The sequence below is a fragment of the Leucoraja erinacea genome, chromosome 28 (assembly GCF_028641065.1).
Source record: "Leucoraja erinacea ecotype New England chromosome 28, Leri_hhj_1, whole genome shotgun sequence".
In the NCBI taxonomy this organism is placed as follows: Eukaryota; Metazoa; Chordata; class Chondrichthyes; order Rajiformes; family Rajidae; genus Leucoraja; species Leucoraja erinaceus.
In genome coordinates, this window is record NC_073404.1 from 11,902,977 (window position 1) to 11,923,625 (window position 20,649).

Below are 20,649 nucleotides of genomic sequence, written 5' to 3' on the forward strand. Positions count from 1 at the left end.
CGTTTGAAATTCTAAAGTTGGGTACATGTCTCTCACATTTACCCCGACTCCCACAATTTTTTCAGCGCAAAAATTCACAATTTTGGCGTTTTTTAACAGGTAGGAAAGTACGCGTTTCTAGCATTCATAACATATACCGGAAGTGACGGGTGTCTTCCAGTTGGATTTAGCGGCTCCGTGCGTCGAGCCCAATGACCCAGTGACCTTTCGTGCAACCTCCCTATATTCACTTAATTTTCTGCTTTCCACCCATTCTCATCAACTCCAGTCCAGACTCTCGCCTACACACACCAGGAGCAATTAACAACAGCCAATTAACCCAACCAACATGTGGGAGGAAACTAGAGCGCTCACGGGGAACACCCAGTTACAAGAACATGCAAACTCCACAGATACTGCCAGCGATTTGGAGGTGTGGCAGCAGCCCTGCCCACTCAGCTGTCACGCCGGACTAGGGGACGAGGTGCAGGAGCTACATAATGTTTGGGACAAAGACCCAAGATATATTTATTTGTCTCTGTACTCCACAATTTGAGATTTGTAATTGAAAGAAAAAAATCCCATGTGGTTAAAATACACATTGTCAGATTTTAATAAAGGCCATTTTTATACATTTTGGTTTCACCCTGTAGAAATGACAGCAGTGTTTATACATAGTTCCCACATTTCAGGGCACCATAATGTTTGGGACACAGCAATGTCATGTAAATGAAAGTAGTCATGTTTAGTATCCTTTGCATGTGTTTAGTATCCTTTGCATGCAATGACTGCTTGAAGTCTGTGATTCATGGACATCACCAGTGGCTGGGTGTCTTCTCTGGTGATGCTCTGCCAGGCCTGTATTGCAGCCATCTTTATCCTGTTTGGGGGGGCTAGCCCCCTTCAGTTTTCTCTTCAGCATATATAAGTCATGCTCAATTGGGTTCAGATTGGGTGATTGACTTGGCCACTCAAGAATTGATCGTTTTTTAGCTTTGAAAAACTCCTTTGTTACTTTAGCAGTATGTTTGGGATCATTGTCTTGCTGTGGAATGAACTGCCGACCAATGAGTTTTGTTTGAACTTGAGCAGATAGGATGTGTCTGTACACTTCAGAATTCATTATGTTACTATTCATTATTGTATTATCAATTAAGATAAGTGAGCCAGTACCTTCAGCAACCATACATGCCCAGGCCATAACACCCCCACCCCGTGTTTCACAGATGAGGTGGTACGCTTTGGATCTTGGGCAGTTCCATCTCTCCTCCAGAATTTGCTCTTGCCATCACTCTCATGTTAATCTTCGTCTCATCTGTCTACAAGACCTTTTTCCAGAACTGTGGTTGTTCTTTTAAGTACTTCTTGACAAACTGTAACCTGGCCATCCTTTCTTTTGCGGCTAACCAGTGGTTTGCATCTTGCACTTTAGCCTCTGTATTTCTGTTCATGTGGACTGCGGTCATTGACAAATCCACACCTGACTCCCTGAAGAGTGTTTCTGATCTGTCAGACAGGTGCTTGGGGATTTTTCTTTATTAGAGAGAATTCTTCTGTCATCTTCTGTGGAGGTCTTCTATGGCCTGCCAGTCCCTTCGCGATTAGTAAGCTCACCAGTGCTCTCTTTCTTTTTAATGATGTTCCAAACAATTGATTTTGGTAAGCCTAGAGTTTGTCTGATGTCCCTAACAGTTTTATTCTTGTTTCTCAGTCTCATAATGGCTTCTTTGACTTTCATTCGCACAACTTTGGTCCTCATGGTGATAAAGAGCAACGAAAGTTTCCAAAGGTGATGGAAAGACTGGAGGAAAGACAAGGTACTGAGAGCTCTCTTATACTTGCATTAAGGAGGCAATTAAACATACCTGAGTAATTACAAAGACCTGTGAAGCCATGTGTCCCAAACATTATGGTAACCTGAAATAGGGGGACTATGTATAAACACAGTTGTAATTTCTACATGGTGAAACCAAAATGTATAAAAATGGCCTTTAATAATAGCTGACAACGTGCACTTAAACCATGTGATTTTTTTTCTATTACAAATCTCAAATTGAGGAGCACAGAGGCAAATAAATAAATGATGGGTCTTTGGCCCAAACATTATGGTGGGCACTGTATTGGTGGCCGAAGGAGTAGGGCAGAGAATAAATGAGGGAGGGTTCCTTTGTGATGCTGTAGAGAGGTGCTGGATGTTTTTATGTTGCTGGCATTGTGCTGCAAATAAAGTAATCAATTAGAACAAACCAGCAGGCCATTTGGCCCATCAGTGCCATGCCAGCTCCCAGTGGTGCCATCCCATAAGTTCCCTTACTTCCTCCCCCATGCCAGTCAAATTCTCCTGCCGCACATTTGGGGGCAAATTTAAATGGTCAATTAATTAGCGGAGGGCCCGGAGGGAAGCCACATCCCACAGGGTGGAACGAAAAACTCCACACAGTCAGCACCCAAGGTCAGGATCAGCCCCAGTGCTAACCAAGCAGGCCAGGGGGCGAGGGCAACAGGTGATGTACTGGATGCGTCAGGTGGCAAGGGCAAGGAAGGAGAGGGGTGGGGGTAAAAAATCAAAAAAAAATCGATGTGTTCTGGGGACAGAGACCTGAACCTGGAAAAGGGATGGGCACAGCCATAGATTCAGTCAGCAAGAGAGGACGGGGGTGTGCTGGGTGCATCGCTGTAGCCATAGTTTGACACCCCCCACCTCATCGATAATTCCCGGCAAAGATCCTATAGCTCCACTATAGGATCTTTGGTTCCCAGCAGTGCTAGTCTCCAACTGGACGACACACACTCCCTCTTAAATAGAGTGGTCCAGCTGTGGCAACTATGACCGAGACACAGTGACAAGTGTACTGGACCAGGAGACATGAGTGTTGGTAAGAGAGCCATCATTTTATTTAGCAAAACAGTAGAGTAACGAGGGACTAATACTTGGAAACAGAGCTTTCAAATATATATATCTATACACATATATATATTAATACAAAATTAGTAAAACTCCCATCTGTAAATGTAGCAGCACCATCAGTGTAAGTGATTGGGGGTAATAATTTCTTTGTGATAAGGGAGGATCGAGCAAGTGGCACAAGGAAGGATTCCCACAAGATTCATTTCCTCTTCTTCACCCCACCTTCAGTAAAAGGACAATCTCTGGATTGGGTTCAGGAGGCTGAGGGTTCGCGTCTCGTTGCTGAGATCACCTGGGTCGTGCAGAGTATCTAACCCGCTCGGTAACTCTGGGGAAGCTTGGCTCGAGAGGCGTGGGTGACGGGAACGTTCCCCGGCGGACACTTCGCTCGCTGCCGCCCCCACACCACCATCAGTGCAGGCCGCCTTCTCACCTACGAAACGCCAAGTTACCGGGCTGGCCTGTGTCTGGTCAGAGGGGAAGGAGCAGGGGGACTGCAGGCAGGCTGCACAGCAGCCTACATACAGCAGACACGTTATCCGACAGGCAGCTTGCAGTGGGCCCTATGCCAGGTGTGTGGCGGCACACAGAGGTTCCTGGTTGGTTGGCAGAACACGCACGCGGGCACGCATACACACGCACATGCGTGCACACTTACAAAAATGCACGTGCGCACACACAAGTACACATGCACACCCAAGCACGAACACAGAGGCACACACGCGCACATACATCAACATATACACCAATAAAGACACAGTAGCAGAGTATATACACACACACACACACATACACAAGCAAGCAGTCACACACACACAGTGCAAAACACACACAGAAGCACAAGGGACACCACACAGGAATAAACAGGCACACACTCTCTCACACACCCACACACAGGCAAACGTGTACACACAGGAACATGCATGTGTAAACACAGACAAGGGCAGCCAGAATCTGGGTTGATTGTTTGCAACCTCTGCCTGAAGAGATGATTACTCTGGGAATGTCAGACCATAGAAAACCTGAAAATGGTTTAAAAAAAAAAAAAATCCTGGATAATGGGTCTCTCAAAAGGCAGCGCAGGTAACGACTGTCCTTATTGTGAGCTAAAATGGCCCCAAGATATTTGGGCAATTAATTTAAAACAATTACTTGCTTTGCAGAGGTGATTTGCTTCCTGGAGAAATTCCCAAATACCATTTGTTTAAAACAGAAGCAAAGCAAACTGGGATTAAAACAGATTCTTCATTAAATGAGAGGCTGGGGTTCTCGATGGAGGGAGGTGAGGAATGGAGGGAGGAGGGCGGCAGCTGTGACAACCAACAGCGCAGATGAAGGACTGGACCCAGCGTGGGCGAGCAACCAATGCACTCAGCTCTGGATCAAACACTCCCAGAGACACCGACAGCAATGATGAACAGAGGAGCCCGATCCTCACTTCCAGCCTCAGCTGGGAGTGGTGTGGGAGGGAACCGGGAGCTACACCAGGACAAGAGAGAGAAAAAGAGAGGGAAAAAAAGAAAAAGAGAGAAAGACACACACACACAGAGCAGGAATGGACAGGGAGGTCCAAATTAATGTGTCTTGTAAATGTCCTGAGACGGGGAGGGGGGGGGGGAGAGAGAGAGAAGAAGGGGGCTGAACAGAGGGAGGGGGGAGAAAGGGAGAGAAGGAGGGTGAAACAGACCAGAGGAGCAGAGGGAAGACTGACCCAGGAGTCTCGCCCGTTACCCAACCGAGTCGGCAGACGGTCGCGAGAGACAGCACTCTGGCGGAGTCGGCCTGCTCTGCCTCATTTTTGATTCTCTTTACAGAATTTTGAAATAATTATTTACTTGTTTCCAGAGACCCCGGCGTGCTCCCTCCCCTCCCCCACCCCCGCTCCTCAGCCCCACCCGCTGTCAACACACGCAGATGGTCTTCCTGTGGGGGGGCAGCAGTGAGTTCCTCAGCCGCCGCTGACCCCTCAGGCTCCTGCGCGTAGCCTGCTTGTCGGGGTTCCTGCGACGGGCGGGGGTACCCGTGCTCTCGCTGCCGCTGCCCCTCCCTCCCCGCACCTTCAGTCTCTTGGCGGGGGTGGGGGCGTCCCCATTGAGCTCCTCCAACGTCCGCTTGAGCCCGCCGCCGGCCCTGCCCCAGCCGCCCCAGGGCGATCGCCCCCCCTCCCCACCCGGGGACTGCGCCCGCCCGCGGTTCTCGGTCGCCGCGGCAACGTCGGGCGGCGGGCTCCTGCCATGCCGCACCTCTCTTCTTGCCAGCACCGGGACGAAGCCAGAGCAAAACCAGGGTGGAGACAGCTGTTCAGCGGCCTGCAGTGGGAAGGGGGGGGGGGGAGAAGAGGACAAAGAAAGTCAGAGGAAGTAAGGGAGATCCGGCACTCCAGTGGGCTCCAACATGGCCCCAACAATGACTCCAGCCGGCCCCAGATTCGTTTAGTTTTAGTTTATAGATACAGCCTGGAAACAGCCCCTCCCTACACACTAGGAGTGATTTACAGAGGCCTATTAACCTGTAAACCACACGTCTCTGGAATATGGAATGATGCCCGAGGAAACCCACACAGTTACAGGGAGAGCGTGCAAACTCCACTCAAACTGCACCCGAGGTCAGTATTGAACCCAGGTCTTCGGTGCTGTGAGGCAGCAGCTCAACCAGCTGAGCCATTGGTGTTTGTCTGGTCCAGTGATAACGCCAGCCATCCCCAACAATGAACCAAGGCGGGCCAAGGAACATTCGGGAACTGGTGAGGACCCGAGCCGCCATGGGCAAGGACCCCAGCCATTCCCGGTTGCTGGGAATAGCAGTGGGCAGCCCCAGCAAGGGCCTTATTCACCCCCTCTCCCCATGACACTGGCACAGCCTCTTGTCGCCAACCTGCGGCCAGGTCCCCACTTCTGCCCTGACCACCGAGCATCAGTGGCCGGAGATGTCTCTGTCCGGCCGAGGGGGCCTGACCAGGACTCGGGCAACAGGCAACATCCCTGGCAACCAGAGTAAGCCTCAGCAGTCGCAAGGAGAACATGCAAATTCCTCACAGACAGCACCCAAGGTCAGGACCGAACCTCTAGCACAGTGAAGCTGCTGCTCTGCAGCTGGGATATGGGCTAAATGCAGACAAATAGGACTGGCCCAGATACCAACTTTGTTGGCATGGACATGGTGGGCCGAACGGTCTGTCACTGTGCAGTACAGCTGGATAGTGGGCAGCCCTGGACTATGTGGCATCAAGGCACCACCCCCGCCCTCTAGCGAGCAGTGCGACGGGATCGGGTCTGGACAGTTGAAGTGGTCGGGCGGAAGGTTTCCGGCGTGGGTGCGGGTCCCCCCCCCCGACCTACCTTCAGTGGAGGGGATGACGGCTGCAGCCGGGACTCCTCGAGGCGGTGGGCGATGCCACCAGCCAGCTTGAGTCGCAACTCCTCGGCGCAGGGGGGCCGCCCTCCACCCGGCGGGTCGATGCAGATCACCACGGTGCTGGTGTTGTCCGCCCGCAGCATGCGCTGCCGCCACCGGCCCAGCGCCCGGCTCACCAGCAGCCTGGCGCTCGTCGGCCCCGCATCCTCCTGTCAGGGACACAGACGCAGAGAGGGTTAGAGACCACCCAGGCAAGACGAGCATCCATCCACCCACAGCTGACCCAACCCCAAGGGAACCGACAGCTCAGCCTGTGTATATTTATATACACACACACACAGAACTTTTTTTTTCTCTCTCTCGTTTTTTATATATTGTTTACAGTGTACTATGTTTACATATTTTGTTGTGCTGCTGCAAATAAGAATTTATTTGTTCTATCTGGGACATGACAATAAAACACTCCCGACTTGACTCTGATGACCACTGTAGGTGGAGCCCAGCCACTGGTCCATACGGATCAACAAGGTCCGAACCATGCCAACTCCGGCCCAACCAAACCTGAACCGTGCCAACTCTCGTCCAACCGAACTTGAACCATGCCAATTCTGGTGCAACCAAACTTGAACCATGCCAATTCTGCTCCAACCAGATTTGATTCATGGCAGCTGAGGTCCAACCAGACTTAAAGCAGGCTTGAAATGATACTCTATTAAACATTGCAGCCTCACCATCTTTAGTTTATGGGAATAAAAATAACCTTATTGCCTTTTGAAAATCTTGCGGGGAAAATAACTTATCGCGAGTCTGAAACTCTCTGCCCTCTGACCCCTCCCCCCGCCCCACCTTTCACCCTTTGCTTTTATGATGCAATTTCTATAACACAATATTTCCTCGGAATGGAACTTTTTTGCCAAATAACAGAATTAGCTGTTCAACAAACAAACTAGTGGAAGACCTCAGCAGGTCGAGCAGCGTGTGTGGGGCAAGGGAGGGGAGGAATTGACGTATTTCGGGTCGAGACTCCACATCAGGACAGGGGATAATGCAAGAACAGAGTCTTGAAGGGTTGATTGGACTGGAAGGGTACCCTGTCTATTCTTGCCACTGCATCTTGCCTTTTACGTCCATGGTTAAGATGGAAGGTGGGGGGCTCCGTGGTGGAGGGTGGGGATGAGAGGGGGCCCCCAACTTCTCACCAGTAGTCGCTGCCTGTCCTCGTTGTCGTGGCAGATGCTGACGGCGTCCTGGGCGGAGATCATGTTCCACAGCCCGTCGCTGCCCAGGATGATGTACTTGTGGTCTTGGCAGTTGATGGTGTGAACGCTCGTGTCCGGCTCCGGCGAGACCACAAACTCACCGCTGTAGAAGTCGTAGCTCCACAGATCCCCTGAGAGAAACGGTGGGATGTTAATGATCCCTATCCCTCCATATTCTTGTGCCTATCTCAAAGCCTCTTAAAACACCACTATCGTATCGGCCTCCACCACCACCACCACTGGTTCAAGTCGCCTACTCTCGATGTAAAAATAACTTTCCCTGCACATTATCGTTGAACCATGACAGTCCAGGCGAGCGACTCTCTGCTTACGAGGGCACAGCCCCACCCATCAAAAGCTCAGCCCACCTCTCCCAAATTCACGGGCGGCTGGCTGGCAGGAGACAGAAAGTGGGCATGGATGGGTCTCTTTCTGCTCGGCAGGGCATAACAGGCGGTGTGTCACAGAGAGTGGTGCCAGGCCATCAGCCTTATTCCAAATTACGCACTGATTTGGGTGAAGAAATTGAAAGACCAGGTGCTAAAATCCTGCTGGTGACAGAACTAGGGGTCGGAGAGCAGTTTATGACGAGAGCATTGCAGGATCAAACAAGTCGCGCAGCAGACACTGACACATGGGGGTTGGTTTTAAGAGGTGAGATAAAGAGGGGAATAGGGGCAGAGGCCAGAGTTAGCATTTAATCCTCATGACCCATTGTTAAAAATCGCATCTGGTTTTAGTCGGCAAGGACTCGAGCATTTGTTTGCATGAGATGTCCAACCCTACTATGAAAGTAACTCACTTGGGAGGTGGTGAGTATAAGCCCCACTGCTTGTCTCACTGAAAAGACAGTGTCTCACGCAGTACGACATCTCATCAGTGCTACCAGAGTGGGAGTTAAACTGGCAGATTCCTGGCTCTGGGGCAAGAGACATGAAGGTAAACAGTGCAGCACAGGAACAGGCCCTTCGACCTAAGATGTCTATGCCAAACATAATGCCATAATAAACTAAACCCTCGTGTCTGCACATGATCAATTATCTCCATTCCCAGCATATCCATATGCCACAATCGTATCTGCCTCCACCACCACCCCTGCCATTGCATTCCAAGTGCCCATCTAGTCTTTGACATTTGGGGAAACGGTTCTGACTGTGTAACCTATCTGTGCCTCACATCATTTTATATACTTCTGTCAGCTCTCCCCTCAGTCTCTGGCGCTCCAGAAAAAAACAACCCATGTCTGTCCGACCTCTCCTTGTAGCTGATACCCTCTAATCCAGGCAGCATTCTGGTAAACCTCTCCTGCACTCTCTCCAAATCCTCTACATCCTACCTGTAATGGAGTGACCAGAAATCCACACAATACTACAAATGCAGCCTAACCAAAGTCCAATAAAGCTGCATCATGACTTCCTGACTCTTATGCCACATCCACGACAGCCCCTCTCTCTCTCCCATCCCTCAATCCCCCAACCAATGAAGGTATGCATACCATTGGCCTCCTTAATCACCGTATCTACTGGTGTTGCTACTTTTATAGAGCTATTGAATACTACTCTGTACATCAGTGCTGTTAAAGGTCTTGCCAATAACTGTATATCTTCCCCTTACAGTCAATCTCCCAAATGTAACTTGCTCAGATTAAACTCCATCAGCCATTTCCATCCCCGTTTCTAAAGTTGATCAACATGAGTGCCTCCACTTTTATTTGCTAACATGGAATTAAAACAAAATCCTAAATCAGTTGGTCAAATCCGGACGCATGAACCGGACAGGAGGCAGTGAACTGCTGTTCTGGCTGCTGCCACAGGAGGGCCAGAGTGGGCTGGGTCCGAGACGCTGGTCAGCACTGAATGGCCACCAGGGAGTAGCATGGGCCACAGTGCAGTCAGGACTCCCAGACAGGAATTGTAGTGGTGGTGGGGGGTAGAGGAGGTGGGCCAGCCGCAGGCCAAGACCCTGCCCCCCACAACTCCCACAAAGGATTGGCGGCTCTCCCACCCCCTAAGCCAGGCAGCTGTTCAGGGACAGAAGAGAGTCATCACACCACTGCACATGCAGGTAAATGGGAATGATGTAGCAAGATACAAAGAGCCAGCACAGACATAATGGGCCAAAAGGCCTGCTCCTGCGCTGCATACGCAGGACCCCAAAGTCACTTGCAGGTGCCATCCGGGTCTATGCACAAGAGGGAATGGGGTAACAGCTGGCAGGCTATTGCCCAAATTTCTCATCCCGATCACCATCTCCTCCCCTCCCCTGTAACCCCCTCGCCCAGCAACTTACCCAGGGCCCTGGCCACTGCCAGGAAGGGGATCTGGTCGATGACGGTGCTCCGGCGCACCGGCCCGTTGTGGGTCAGTCGCGGCCTCTTCCAGACCACGCGGTTCACTCCCGACTTGTTGATGACGCTGCGGAGAGGGAACAGGTGCGTTAAACACTGGACACGCAATGACAACGCAACAGCAGCCGGCCGAGGAGGTGATGTGGGTGGGGTCGAGCAGGTGATGTGGGGAGCGAGAGAACGAGAGGGAACGGGGGTTGGGGTGGGAAGAAATGACATGGGCTGGGATAGTGGGGAGATGAGGAGGGGGGGGGGGGGGGGGGGGGGGGGGGGGGGGGGGGGGGGGGGGGGAATGAATCAAGAGATAAGCATTTGGAGGAGAGGGTGGGACTCCTGAGAAAGGAAGGAGATCCCACGTCAGCCCAAATGTCTATCTCTGCACATCCATGCCAGCCCCTCTCTCCCACCCACAGGCAGCCCGGAGTTACCTCCCGCCGAGCCCCTCAATCCGCTCCTTCTCCTTGGGGAGCTCCGGCTTGTGGTCCTGCGTCACCTCCAGTGCCTGCATGGTGCCCGGGCTCTGAGTTTGACCCGGGCCGGGACTGTCCTGTGCACCCAGCACCACGCCAGAGTCGCCCACGTGAGCCACGTACATCTTGTCCCGGCAAATGATGACCACGCTGGCGGTTGTGCCGGACGTGCTGGGCAGCCCAGTCAATGTCTTCGGCCAATCAGCTGTGGGTGGGGGAGAAAGAGAGAGTGGGGGTGAGTCATGAATGAGGAGTGGAGATAATGAAATAAAAGACCCGTCCCCACCAGTACTGCACCCCAGTGTTATACAGTGACACACCGTCCCCACCAGTACTGCACCCCAGTGTTATACAGTGACAGACACCCCCCACACTCCCCCCAATTGTCACACAACCATCATCTCTCTCTGGGTAAAGTAGTCTTGAAAGTTCTACATCAGTACTTTCATATTTCCACCGTGATAATCATCTTAAACCCACATTCCCTGTTATGAGCCAGCATATACTCATTTATTACAGACCACTTCATTCTGAAGCCTTCAAATCCAGTCCTCCCTGGTCATTCCACACATTTTTAGGAAATTATTTTAGGTAAATCTTTACTAACCTCCTGAGTGGAGGTTCAATAAAAGCTCAGAACCATCTAACCTGCACCCCATCAACTACCTGAACATTCGCAGCCTCCACCACTGTGCACAATAACTGCATTGCATACCATCTACAAAGATTCGGCATCTTTGGGCTCTCAAACGGGCCCTCCAACTTATCAGATCCACTCCGACCATTGATCACCCGTTCACACCAGTTCTATCTTATCCCATTTTCGCATCCACTCCCTTCATGTTAGTAGACACAAAGCCACACACCCTAGGAATATGGAAGAAAACCAGAGGAAATCCACTTGGTCACAGAGAAAATGGGGATCATGACAGAAGCCTCCTCGTGGCGATCCCCGGAAGCGACGACACGGTGCACTCTGTGACGCATCAGGCGACCAATTCTGTCAACATATTGGACGACGACAGAAGCCAACAGCGAGCTATACGTTGTCTGACACACGAGCGAACGAACAGAGAAAATATTCAAACTCTACACAGCAATCAAGATCTGGACCAAAACACAGTCTCTGACGCTGCACGGTAGCGGTTCTACCAGCTGCACGACTATGTCAACCCAGTTGCTTTGACAACATCTCTCAAACCAACGACTTTTTCAATTAAGACAACACAGTCAAGCTGATGACTTGGAAATATATCCTTATTCATTTTTGTTGGCAGGGCCCAGGAGCCCATCGGGACTTCCTCCAGCTTCAAATCCTCCACTGAATTCCAATCAACCTTCTCTACAAAATGAGGAGGCAAGAGTGACTTTGTTACAACCTAGAAACCTTGACGTCCCAGAATAAACAAGTTCAAATCCATCCTTGGCAACAGGAATATTCATATTCAGTTATGTAAATAAATCTGGAGTGCAAAAGCTGGTTTGAAGTTTCTGAAATGTTCTATAAACTCATCCTTGAGGCACAAATATCTAGTCATTACCCATTGCTGCCCAGACAACTTGGCTGGCTCATCACGTCACACTATTGAAACCCACCCAGAAAGGTGATCAAAGATTCTCCATCTACACAAAAAAGTTCACATGATACATAAATTCTTCCCAATATTTATCTTCAATTTCTAAAACATTACCACAGATCACAATCTATACCTTGCTGTGTGCAACAATGGCCATACTGCTGGCCTACAACAATGACCGTACTGCAGAAATCTCATTCACAGATTCATGGACATTCACCAGACCACTCGATCCAGCCTGTACATGGCAGTCAAAAGCAGAGGTTTACATTACAAAGAACAGCACAACACAGGAACAGACCCGTCAGTCCACAATGTCCCCGCCGAACATGATGCCAAGTTAAACTAATCTCCTCTGACTGCATGTGATCCATCATATCCCTCCATTCCCTGCATATCCATGTGCCTATCCAAAAAAAAACTCTTAAAGGGGTCAAGCACTACTATTGAGTGTACCATAGATGAGTTGAGATAAATGTTTGCATGCCATGGTTTACTGGAAGAACTTGTTTCTGATAATGGGCCTCAGTTTCATTCAGAACAGTTTAAAGAGTCCATGCAATGGAATGGTGTAAAACACACACCTGTTCCCCCATACCATCCAGCCTCTAACGGGGCGGCGGAAAGATCTGTTAGAGTTGTCAAAGATGCTCTCAAGAAACAGGTTTTGCAGGGTAGTTCAAAGCTCAGCATGAAACATCGTTTGGCTAGTTTCTTGCTGAAGTACAGAACCACACAACACGCAACGGGTTACTCACCTCAGAACTGTTGATGAAGAGAAGGCTAAGAATACGCCTAAGTCTAGCTCAACCAAATTTGGCCTTGAGAGTTGCGCAAAAACAGTTGTCAAAAACGCCATTTTGACTCCCACAAAAAGGAGGAACTTCAATCCAGATGAGCAAGTTCATGTTCTCAGTCCTCCCAACAAGTCCAGTCGTGACAAATGGGACGTTGGGAAAATAGTGGAAGTGTGTGGAACAAAAAGATACTTAATTGACGTTGGAGATAGGATCAAAAGTGTTCATGTTCATCAAATGATTCCAGCCAAAGATGAACCAAAAACTGAGCATGAAATCCTAGTCCCTGAGTTTTTATCTGAAAGCGAGTTGGAAGAGACCATTGTGATTGAAACACAGAGTTCAGTTAGTACAGACAAAGAACAGATTCCTCTGGTCAATGTTAGGGTACTAAAACAGAGCCGAACAAGCCTGCAGTCGAGTCAACACCAAAACCTGTTACACCTGTTACTGTTAGGCGATCAGGCAGGATCCGTAAACCAGTAGTCAGATTCAAGAGCGGAACTCGCTATCAAAACATGGAGGGAACGGGGAATACAATTTCTTGGTGCACACTCACACGAGGCTTCGGAGGCTCAATCCAGCACTAAATGCAGCTCAACTCTGCCTGTCTCACCGGGTTAACTACAGCCCTGTCTGGACTGACGAAATACCAGCGCTGCTTCTCCGCGCTGGCCATATTTCCCGCAAGTCCAGGAAGCTCACCTGGCGGGACAGGCAGAGTTAGCTGGGTTTAGCACTATTTCTCTGCGCTGGCCCATCTGATTCCTGACCATTGCCTGCTGACTGACGTCTCTCTCGTCCAATCGGCGCCCTCGATCATCAGTCCCACCCCCACTCTCTCACGGAAAGCGGAGATTTCACCGGGTTTTAAAATCCGGATTACAAAAACTTGGGGGGGATGTCCCCCACCTCTCAAAACATGGGGGGAGGGGGGGGGGCGTGTCCCCTCTGCCCCCCCCCCCCCCCCCCCCCCCCCCCCCCCCCCCCCCCCCCCCCCCCCCCCGGTTTTCCACCCCATGTCAGATTAGGTTTGTAAATTAAATAATTCACTGCACAAGTAAAACGAAAATGTGTAAATATGTAAAATAAATACTGGTTTCAATCAAGTATCACAGCAACAAAATTGTAACTGAGTACTTAGATTTAATACTTAAAAAAAGGAGAGCAGTGTAATGTATTCATACATATTCATGTCTATGTTAATGAGTTAGTGTTCAATATAAGCAGGGAATGTTGGGTAATAAATCTCTCTCTCGTGATCCAGTGTGTAAGTCTTGTTCTTTATTCTGCCGTCCGGAATATAACAAAAACAATCCAACTTCAGCATATGGCTGATATCGGCAAATCTAGACAGCTTTCTGATAAACCTATTCGGCACCCCCTCCAAAGCCTTCACATCTGCGCAACTATGACCAAACTTCCTGACTCAATTACGTCACCAATGAAGGCAAGCATGCCATACAACTTGCTTACCACTCTATCTACATATGTTGCTACCTTCAGGGAGCTATGGACTTTGACCCCAAGTTTTCACCTTTCATCAAAGCTGTATATCATCTTGCCAATAATTGTATAATTTCCTCTTTCATTTAACATACCAATGTACAACTCCTCACATTTGTTTGGATTAATTTCTCTGCTATTTCTCCACCCATTTCTATAGTTGATTTAAATTCCACCTCACAACTTCTGGAATGCAACCTTGCTACTGATGTCCTTCATATGTTCATCCATGCACCTTGTAAACCTGCTGAAGATTTCCATCTGCACCACTAACGATTGTCAGATGTTTACAGTCATGCTGGTTGGTGTTCTCTCTGCCAGCATAACAGGTCCTTCCTGTTCACCCTGTCCAGAACTCTCAATTCCCTGGATTGAATCTTATTGCCTTGTTCCTTAATTTTAATAGCATTGTCATAGATTTACTAACATAGATTTACACGTCTTCTGTCCAACTTGTTCATTGCCTGGACTTATCCCTGTGTTTGGCCCACATCCCTTTAAACCTTTCTAATCTATGCACCTATCCAAATGTCTTTAAAACATTGAACTGCATCTTGAACTACCACCCCCACGAGCAGCTTGTTCCACTTGCCATCACTTTTTCTCTGTGAAAATGTTACCCCTCATGTTTCTTTTTAAATCTCTTCCTTTCACCTTAAATCTAACCCTTCTAGTTTTAGTACACCCTGCCCTGGAGAAAACACTGCGACCATCTACCTTATCTGTACTTCTCATGATTGGTTACAGCTCAACACAGTCATCCCTGCGGGACAGAAATACAGCAGATGCTGGAATCTTGGGCAAAACACAAGATGCCAGAAGCACTCAGCTGGTCAGAGAGCATCAATGGGCACTGTAAATCTTATAAAAAGGGGATCTTATAAAAACATAAGAGTAGGAGTAAACGGGTCCTTTTCACAATGGCAGGCAGTGACTAGTGGGGTACCGCAAGGCTCAGTGCTGGGACCCCAGCTATTTACAATATATATTATGATCTGGATGAGGGAATTGAAGGCAATATCTCCAAGTTTTGCGGATGACACTAAGCTGGGGGGCAGTGTTAGCTGTGAGGAGGATGCTAGGAGACTGCAAGGTGACTTGGATAGGCTGGGTGAGTGGGCAAACGGTTTGGCAGATGCAGTATAATGTGGAAAAGTGAGGTTATCCATTTTGGTGGCAAAAAACAGGAAAGCAGACTATTATCTAAATGGTGGCTCGATTGGGAAAGGGGGAGATGCAGCGAGACCTGGGTGTCATGGTACACCAGTCATTGAAGGTAGGCATGCAGGTGCAGCAGGCAGTAAAGAAAGCGAATCGTATGTTAGCTTTCATTGCAAAAGGATTTGAGTATAGGAGCAGGGAGGTTCTACTGCAGTTGTACAGGGTCTTAGTGAGACCACACCTGGAGTATTGCGTACAGTTTTGGTCTCCAAATCTGAGGAAGGACATTATTGCCATAGAGAGAGTGCAGAGACGGTTCACCAGACTGATTCCTGGGATGTCAGGACTGTCTTATGAAGAAAGACTGGATACACTTGGTTTATACTCTCTAGAATTTAGGAGATTGAGAGGGGATCTTATAGAAACTTACAAAATTCTTAAGGGGTTGGACAGGCTAGATGCAGGAAGATTGTTCCCGATGTTAGGGAAGTCCAGGTCACAGCTTAAGGATAAGGGGGAAATCCTTTAAAACCGAGATGAGAAGAACTTTTTTCACACAGAGAGTGGTGAATCTCTGGAACTCTCTGCCACAGAGGGTAGTTGAGGCCAGTTCATTGGCTATATTTAAGAGGGAGTTAGATGTGGCACTTGTGGCTAAGGGGAGCAGGGGGTATGGAGAGAAGGCAGGTACGGGATACTGAGTTGGATGATCAGCCATGATCATATTGAATGGTGGTGCAGGCTCGAAGGGCCGAATGGCCTACTCCTGCACCTAATTTCTATGTTTCTATAACATTCTTAAGGGTAGATGCAAGAAAAATGTTGGGGGAGTCCAGAACCAGGGGTCACAGTTTAAGAATAAGGGGTAGGCCATTTAGGACTGAGATGAGGAAAAACGTTTTCAGCTTGAGAGTTGTGAATCTGTGGCATTATCTGCCACAGAAGGCAGTGGAGGCCAATTCACTGGATGTATTCAAGAGAGAGTTAGATATAACTTTTAGGGTTAAAACGGAATCAGGGAATATGGGGAAATGGGAACAGGGTACTGATTCTGGAAGATCAGCCATGATCATATTGAATGGCAGTGCTGGCTCAAAGGGCCGAATGGCATACAACTGTACATATTTTCTATGTTTCTATCAGATGTCCATTCTCTCCACAGATGCTGCCTGGCCCGCCGAGTTTCTCCAGGACTTGGTGTTTTGATGCCGGGATTTCAGCATCTGCAGTCTCTCACGTGCCCATCACTGAGATGCTAGACACAAAATGCTGGAGTAACTCAGCGGGACAGGCAGCACCTCTGGAGAGAAGGAATGGGTGACGTTTTGGGTCGAGACCCATCCATCCCTCAGTCTCCATTGCTGCAGGGAAAACAGTCCCAGCCTCTCACTCTTTGGCCAGAGGAAGGTCAGTCCCGGGAGAGGGGACTCCCTGGGACCGGGATTCCCCCCTCAACTGTTGCAACCCGCCGTCGCCTAGCAGCGGCATCGAACCCGCACGCCATTACGTCACCGCGCGCAGCCCAATTGGACCACGAGGCCCACCGCCCCTCCCTCGACGCGCCCACCCATTGGTTGGACTCGCTGTCAGTCACGGCACCACGTCCCCGCCCACGGGGTTTGAAGGTGTCTCAGGGTTCCATTGGAAATGTAACGAGTTGCGGGGCTGCAGTCAGTGTTAGCCTGGCTATCCCACTCCAAGACATCCCTACCCCTCCACACCTTCAGCCCTACCACAATCCAAAGCTCTGCAACCGTACCCCCATATTTATATCAAATTAATTCAACACGCCCCCCCCCCCCCCCCCCCAAGACAGACAGTTCTTTTTTTGAGAGAGATACGGCACAGAAACAGGTACTGAAGAGGGGTCTCGGCCCGAAAAGTCACACATTCATTTTCTCCACAGATGCTGTCTGACCCGCTGAGTAACTCCCGTTTTATCTTCTGTCTGTCTTCGGTTTAAACCAGCATCTGCAGTTCCTTCCTACATGCCGTCCCTCTTCCTCCAACATGAGTCTCCAACAAGCTACATATAGGGTTTTATATATATTTTAAACGATAAACAAATTATTGAAATATAATCACTGTAGGGTCTGAGTTCGGGAAGCTTAATTTCATTTCGCCGCCGTTTTGTAAGCTTTGGCGCCTTGGAAACCAACCGCTACATTTGAATAGAGCGTCCTTTCCGACTGCGAATCATTGTCAGAAATTAGGTGTGGTGGGCAAGCAGGCAGGCCTTGCGTCAAACGCCGCCTGAGCAGAGTTCATGCCTGAAGGTTGTTAATTCAAAAGGACAAGCACACGCCGGCCGCTCTCGAGCTCCTAACAGCTGACGACAAACGTTGAAATTATCCTCCCCGAAGCATCCAGCGAACTGAACTACTTATAGGCTTTATTTTCAAAATATCTCCAACATTCTCCTATACTCACATCACCTATCTGCCTTAAGGCGCCCAGATCGGCTCAGAGGTTAATCAGATACCAAGCAAACAACCAGTACGGCAGCCTGTACCAGCGGCCTGCGTTCCCAGGCCGTGCCACCTACTGATCCCGGTTCTCCGTTCCCTGCCACCACGGCCGTCCATACCCTGTCCGCCGGCCAGTACCCCCATCATCTGCCCTGATCCCTGCCACTCACGGAGCTTCTTCCACATGGCGTAATGACAGGCGATGAATCCTTTACGTATGGCGCCACGGAATTCCTCGGGATCTTCCGACAGAAACCCGCGCTGCTTCTTGATGCACTTCCACAGGTTGTCGCGGGCGAAGACCGCTGCCTCCCGCCCGCCGTGACCGTCAAACACGGCGAAGAAGGCCACTCCGGGCCGGGGCTTCGGGCCCTGCTCGCCGTCGCCCTCCTCCTCCGCTTCCTCCTCCTCGCCGGCGCTCTCGGCCTCCCTGGGCCCCGGCTCGGGTTCGATCACCACCTGGGTCACATCCTCCATGTATTTCCTACCACCCTGGTCGGAATGAACACTGACCCGCAGCGAGAAAAGGCTGTGAGCCGCCATCGCCGCCGCCGGGTATTGTTTACCTCCAGGGGTGTTTGGGCATGCCCGAAACGTCAGCGCGTACAGCGCATCATCACGCAGAGGCAGCGCATTACATCACCATCCCTTGTTTACGCCATCGCGCAGAGGCAACGTATTACATCACCATCACTTGTTGCTACATCATCGCGCAAGGCCAATGCATTACGTCGCATTGCGTCAACGATGACGCAAAAAGTCATGGTGATCGGTTTGATTGCGTCATCACGCACAGGCGCTGTGGGGCAAAGAGAGGGCCTGTCCCCAGTCAAACCCAACGGCCATCGTGCCCTGAGTGAACGTGTCATAGCAACGCACAAGGGTAAATGCATTGCATCACCATCCCTTGTTTCTGCGTCATCGCCATAAGTCCTGCCGATAAGTCACAAACAGGGCAAAGAGAGGGCCCATTCCCAGTTTGATCACCCTCATTGACCACGCCACATCATGGCACACAGCCGAACGTCTTGCATCCCCACCCCTTGTTGGTACGTCATCGTAAACCGGCTTGATTACGTTGTCTCACATGGGATGGTGTCTGGTTCAATGGACATCTCCCTTCTCCTATGACATCCTGGGATCTCATCATCTTCCACCCCTGGTTTTTGAGAATAGGCAAGGCTCCCATTGTGGAAAAGCACGTGCACCTCATCTAACCTCATCTACTGCATCTGGTGTTCCTGATGTGCCCTCCAGTACATCTGTGAGACCAAGCATAGACTCAGCGACAGTTTCGCTGAACACTTGCGCTTGATCCACCAGTGCACATTGGATCTTCCTGTTGCTCACTATTGTAACTTCCCTTCTCATTACCTTACTGAACTTTCTGTCTTGGGCCTCCTCCATTGCCAGAGTGAGGCCACACACAGACTGGAGGAACAGCACCTCATATTCCACTGAAGCAGTTTAAATCCCAATGGCAAAACATTGAATTCTCCAAGTTTAGGTAACAACTTTTCATTCCTCCCCCTGTGCCCCACCTAAACTCTCACCAATCTTTTTCTTTCCCCTCCCCTTCCACTTGCATTCCTTCCGCAGGTTTCACAACTCTTCAATCCTTTTGTCTCGCATGATTTGCCTTGCATGATTTGCCTTTTCATCTCTGGCCTTCTCTGGCTGAGTTATTCCAACACTTTGGGTTTTTTTTTAATGAGGAAAACTTTGTTTACTCAGCATGCAGTTGGAATCTGAAGATGTGGTGGAGGTAGGTTCCATTGTGGCTATAACGAGTGAATTGGATTAGTATGTGGCAAAGAAAAAATTGCCACAGAGTAAGGGCCGGGTGTGGAACAAGAGAGCCTCTGGAGTGGGTTGCCAGGACAGATGTGTGTTATTTTCTAACCATTCAATTATTTTATAACAGTTTTCCAACACCATTAATGCTAAGCCAAGACTAACCTGACACATGTGGGGTGACTCACTGGGAGTTAGTGCTCAATCCATTTGATTGATTGAAGAGATTGAAAGATATAGCATAGAAACAGGCCCTTCCGCCCACCAAGTCTATGCCAACCATCAATCAACTGTTCACATTAGTTCAATGTTATTCAACTTTCTCATCCACTCCTGACACACTTGGGGCAATTTATAGAGGCCAATTAACCGATAAACCCAGGTCTTTGTGATGAAAACTGGAGTACCCAGAGGAAACTCATGCAGTAACAGGGAGAAGATGCAAACTCCACAGAAACAGCTGAATTCAGAATCGAAGCCGGGTCTCTGGTGCTGTGAGGCAGAGGCTCTACCAGCTGTGCCACTGTGCCGCCCTTGGTGCTGAATCCATCCATCCATCCATCTATCTATCTATCTATACATAACTAAAACTCTGATCTTGTGCTTTTCCGGTTTGAGTAGTTTTTCTATTTGCGCAGAAACAGTACACGATAGCGCTACCTTTTTTGCCACCTTACCATTCTCCTGTGCTCAAGTGCAACAAGTTTTGTTCCGATCGATGGTATATTGTAAAAGTTATTAAGGTTTAAAAATCGTATAAACCGCGCATGCGCAGATTGGTGTCAGTTACCGCCACGCAGTTTGGTCTCCTCTCCTGTCAATCAGGAAGGGGCATCGCCGGGATTGCCCGCACCCGCTGTCAGTCGGCTGGAGGTCGCCAACTCGCCACCGGCGTCGCGGTGAAGGAGTGGCAGCGGCCGGCAACGCACGACGAGCTGCGGCCGCTCGGTACCTGGTGGGGAGGGTGGTGCCACGGGCTGAGCCCGGGGATTGGCCTGGACTGGAACCAAGCCTGGTGCTGGAGCTGGA

General features: G+C 49.7%; 1 protein-coding gene across 1 annotated transcript; it reads right to left on the reverse strand.

Moving 5' to 3' along the window:
* Positions 1–4,516: 4,516 nt before the first annotated feature.
* Positions 4,517–18,776, reverse strand: ppm1da (protein phosphatase, Mg2+/Mn2+ dependent, 1Da). The gene is made up of 6 exons (XM_055657713.1): positions 17,997–18,776; positions 10,276–10,522; positions 9,790–9,914; positions 7,441–7,631; positions 6,226–6,450; positions 4,517–5,196 (listed from the first exon to the last, which is right to left on the reverse strand). Exons 1-6 carry the CDS (start codon positions 18,367–18,369, stop codon positions 4,789–4,791), a joined length of 1,569 nt encoding a protein of 522 aa, XP_055513688.1. The 5' UTR covers positions 18,370–18,776; the 3' UTR covers positions 4,517–4,788.
* Positions 18,777–20,649: the final 1,873 nt, after the last annotated feature.

Excerpts from the sequence above, each read along its gene's own strand:
- ppm1da (XM_055657713.1), bottom strand. The coding sequence starts at position 18,369 with ATGGCGGCTCACAGCCTTTTCTCGCTGCGGGTCAGTGTTCATTCCGAC. Across the intron at positions 10,523-17,996 it reads CGCCATGTGGAAGAAGCTCC|CTGATTGGCCGAAGACATTG; the intron begins GTGAGTGGCAGG and ends CCCCACCCACAG. Across the intron at positions 7,632-9,789 it reads GGCAGTGGCCAGGGCCCTGG|GGGATCTGTGGAGCTACGAC; the intron begins GTAAGTTGCTGG and ends CGTTTCTCTCAG.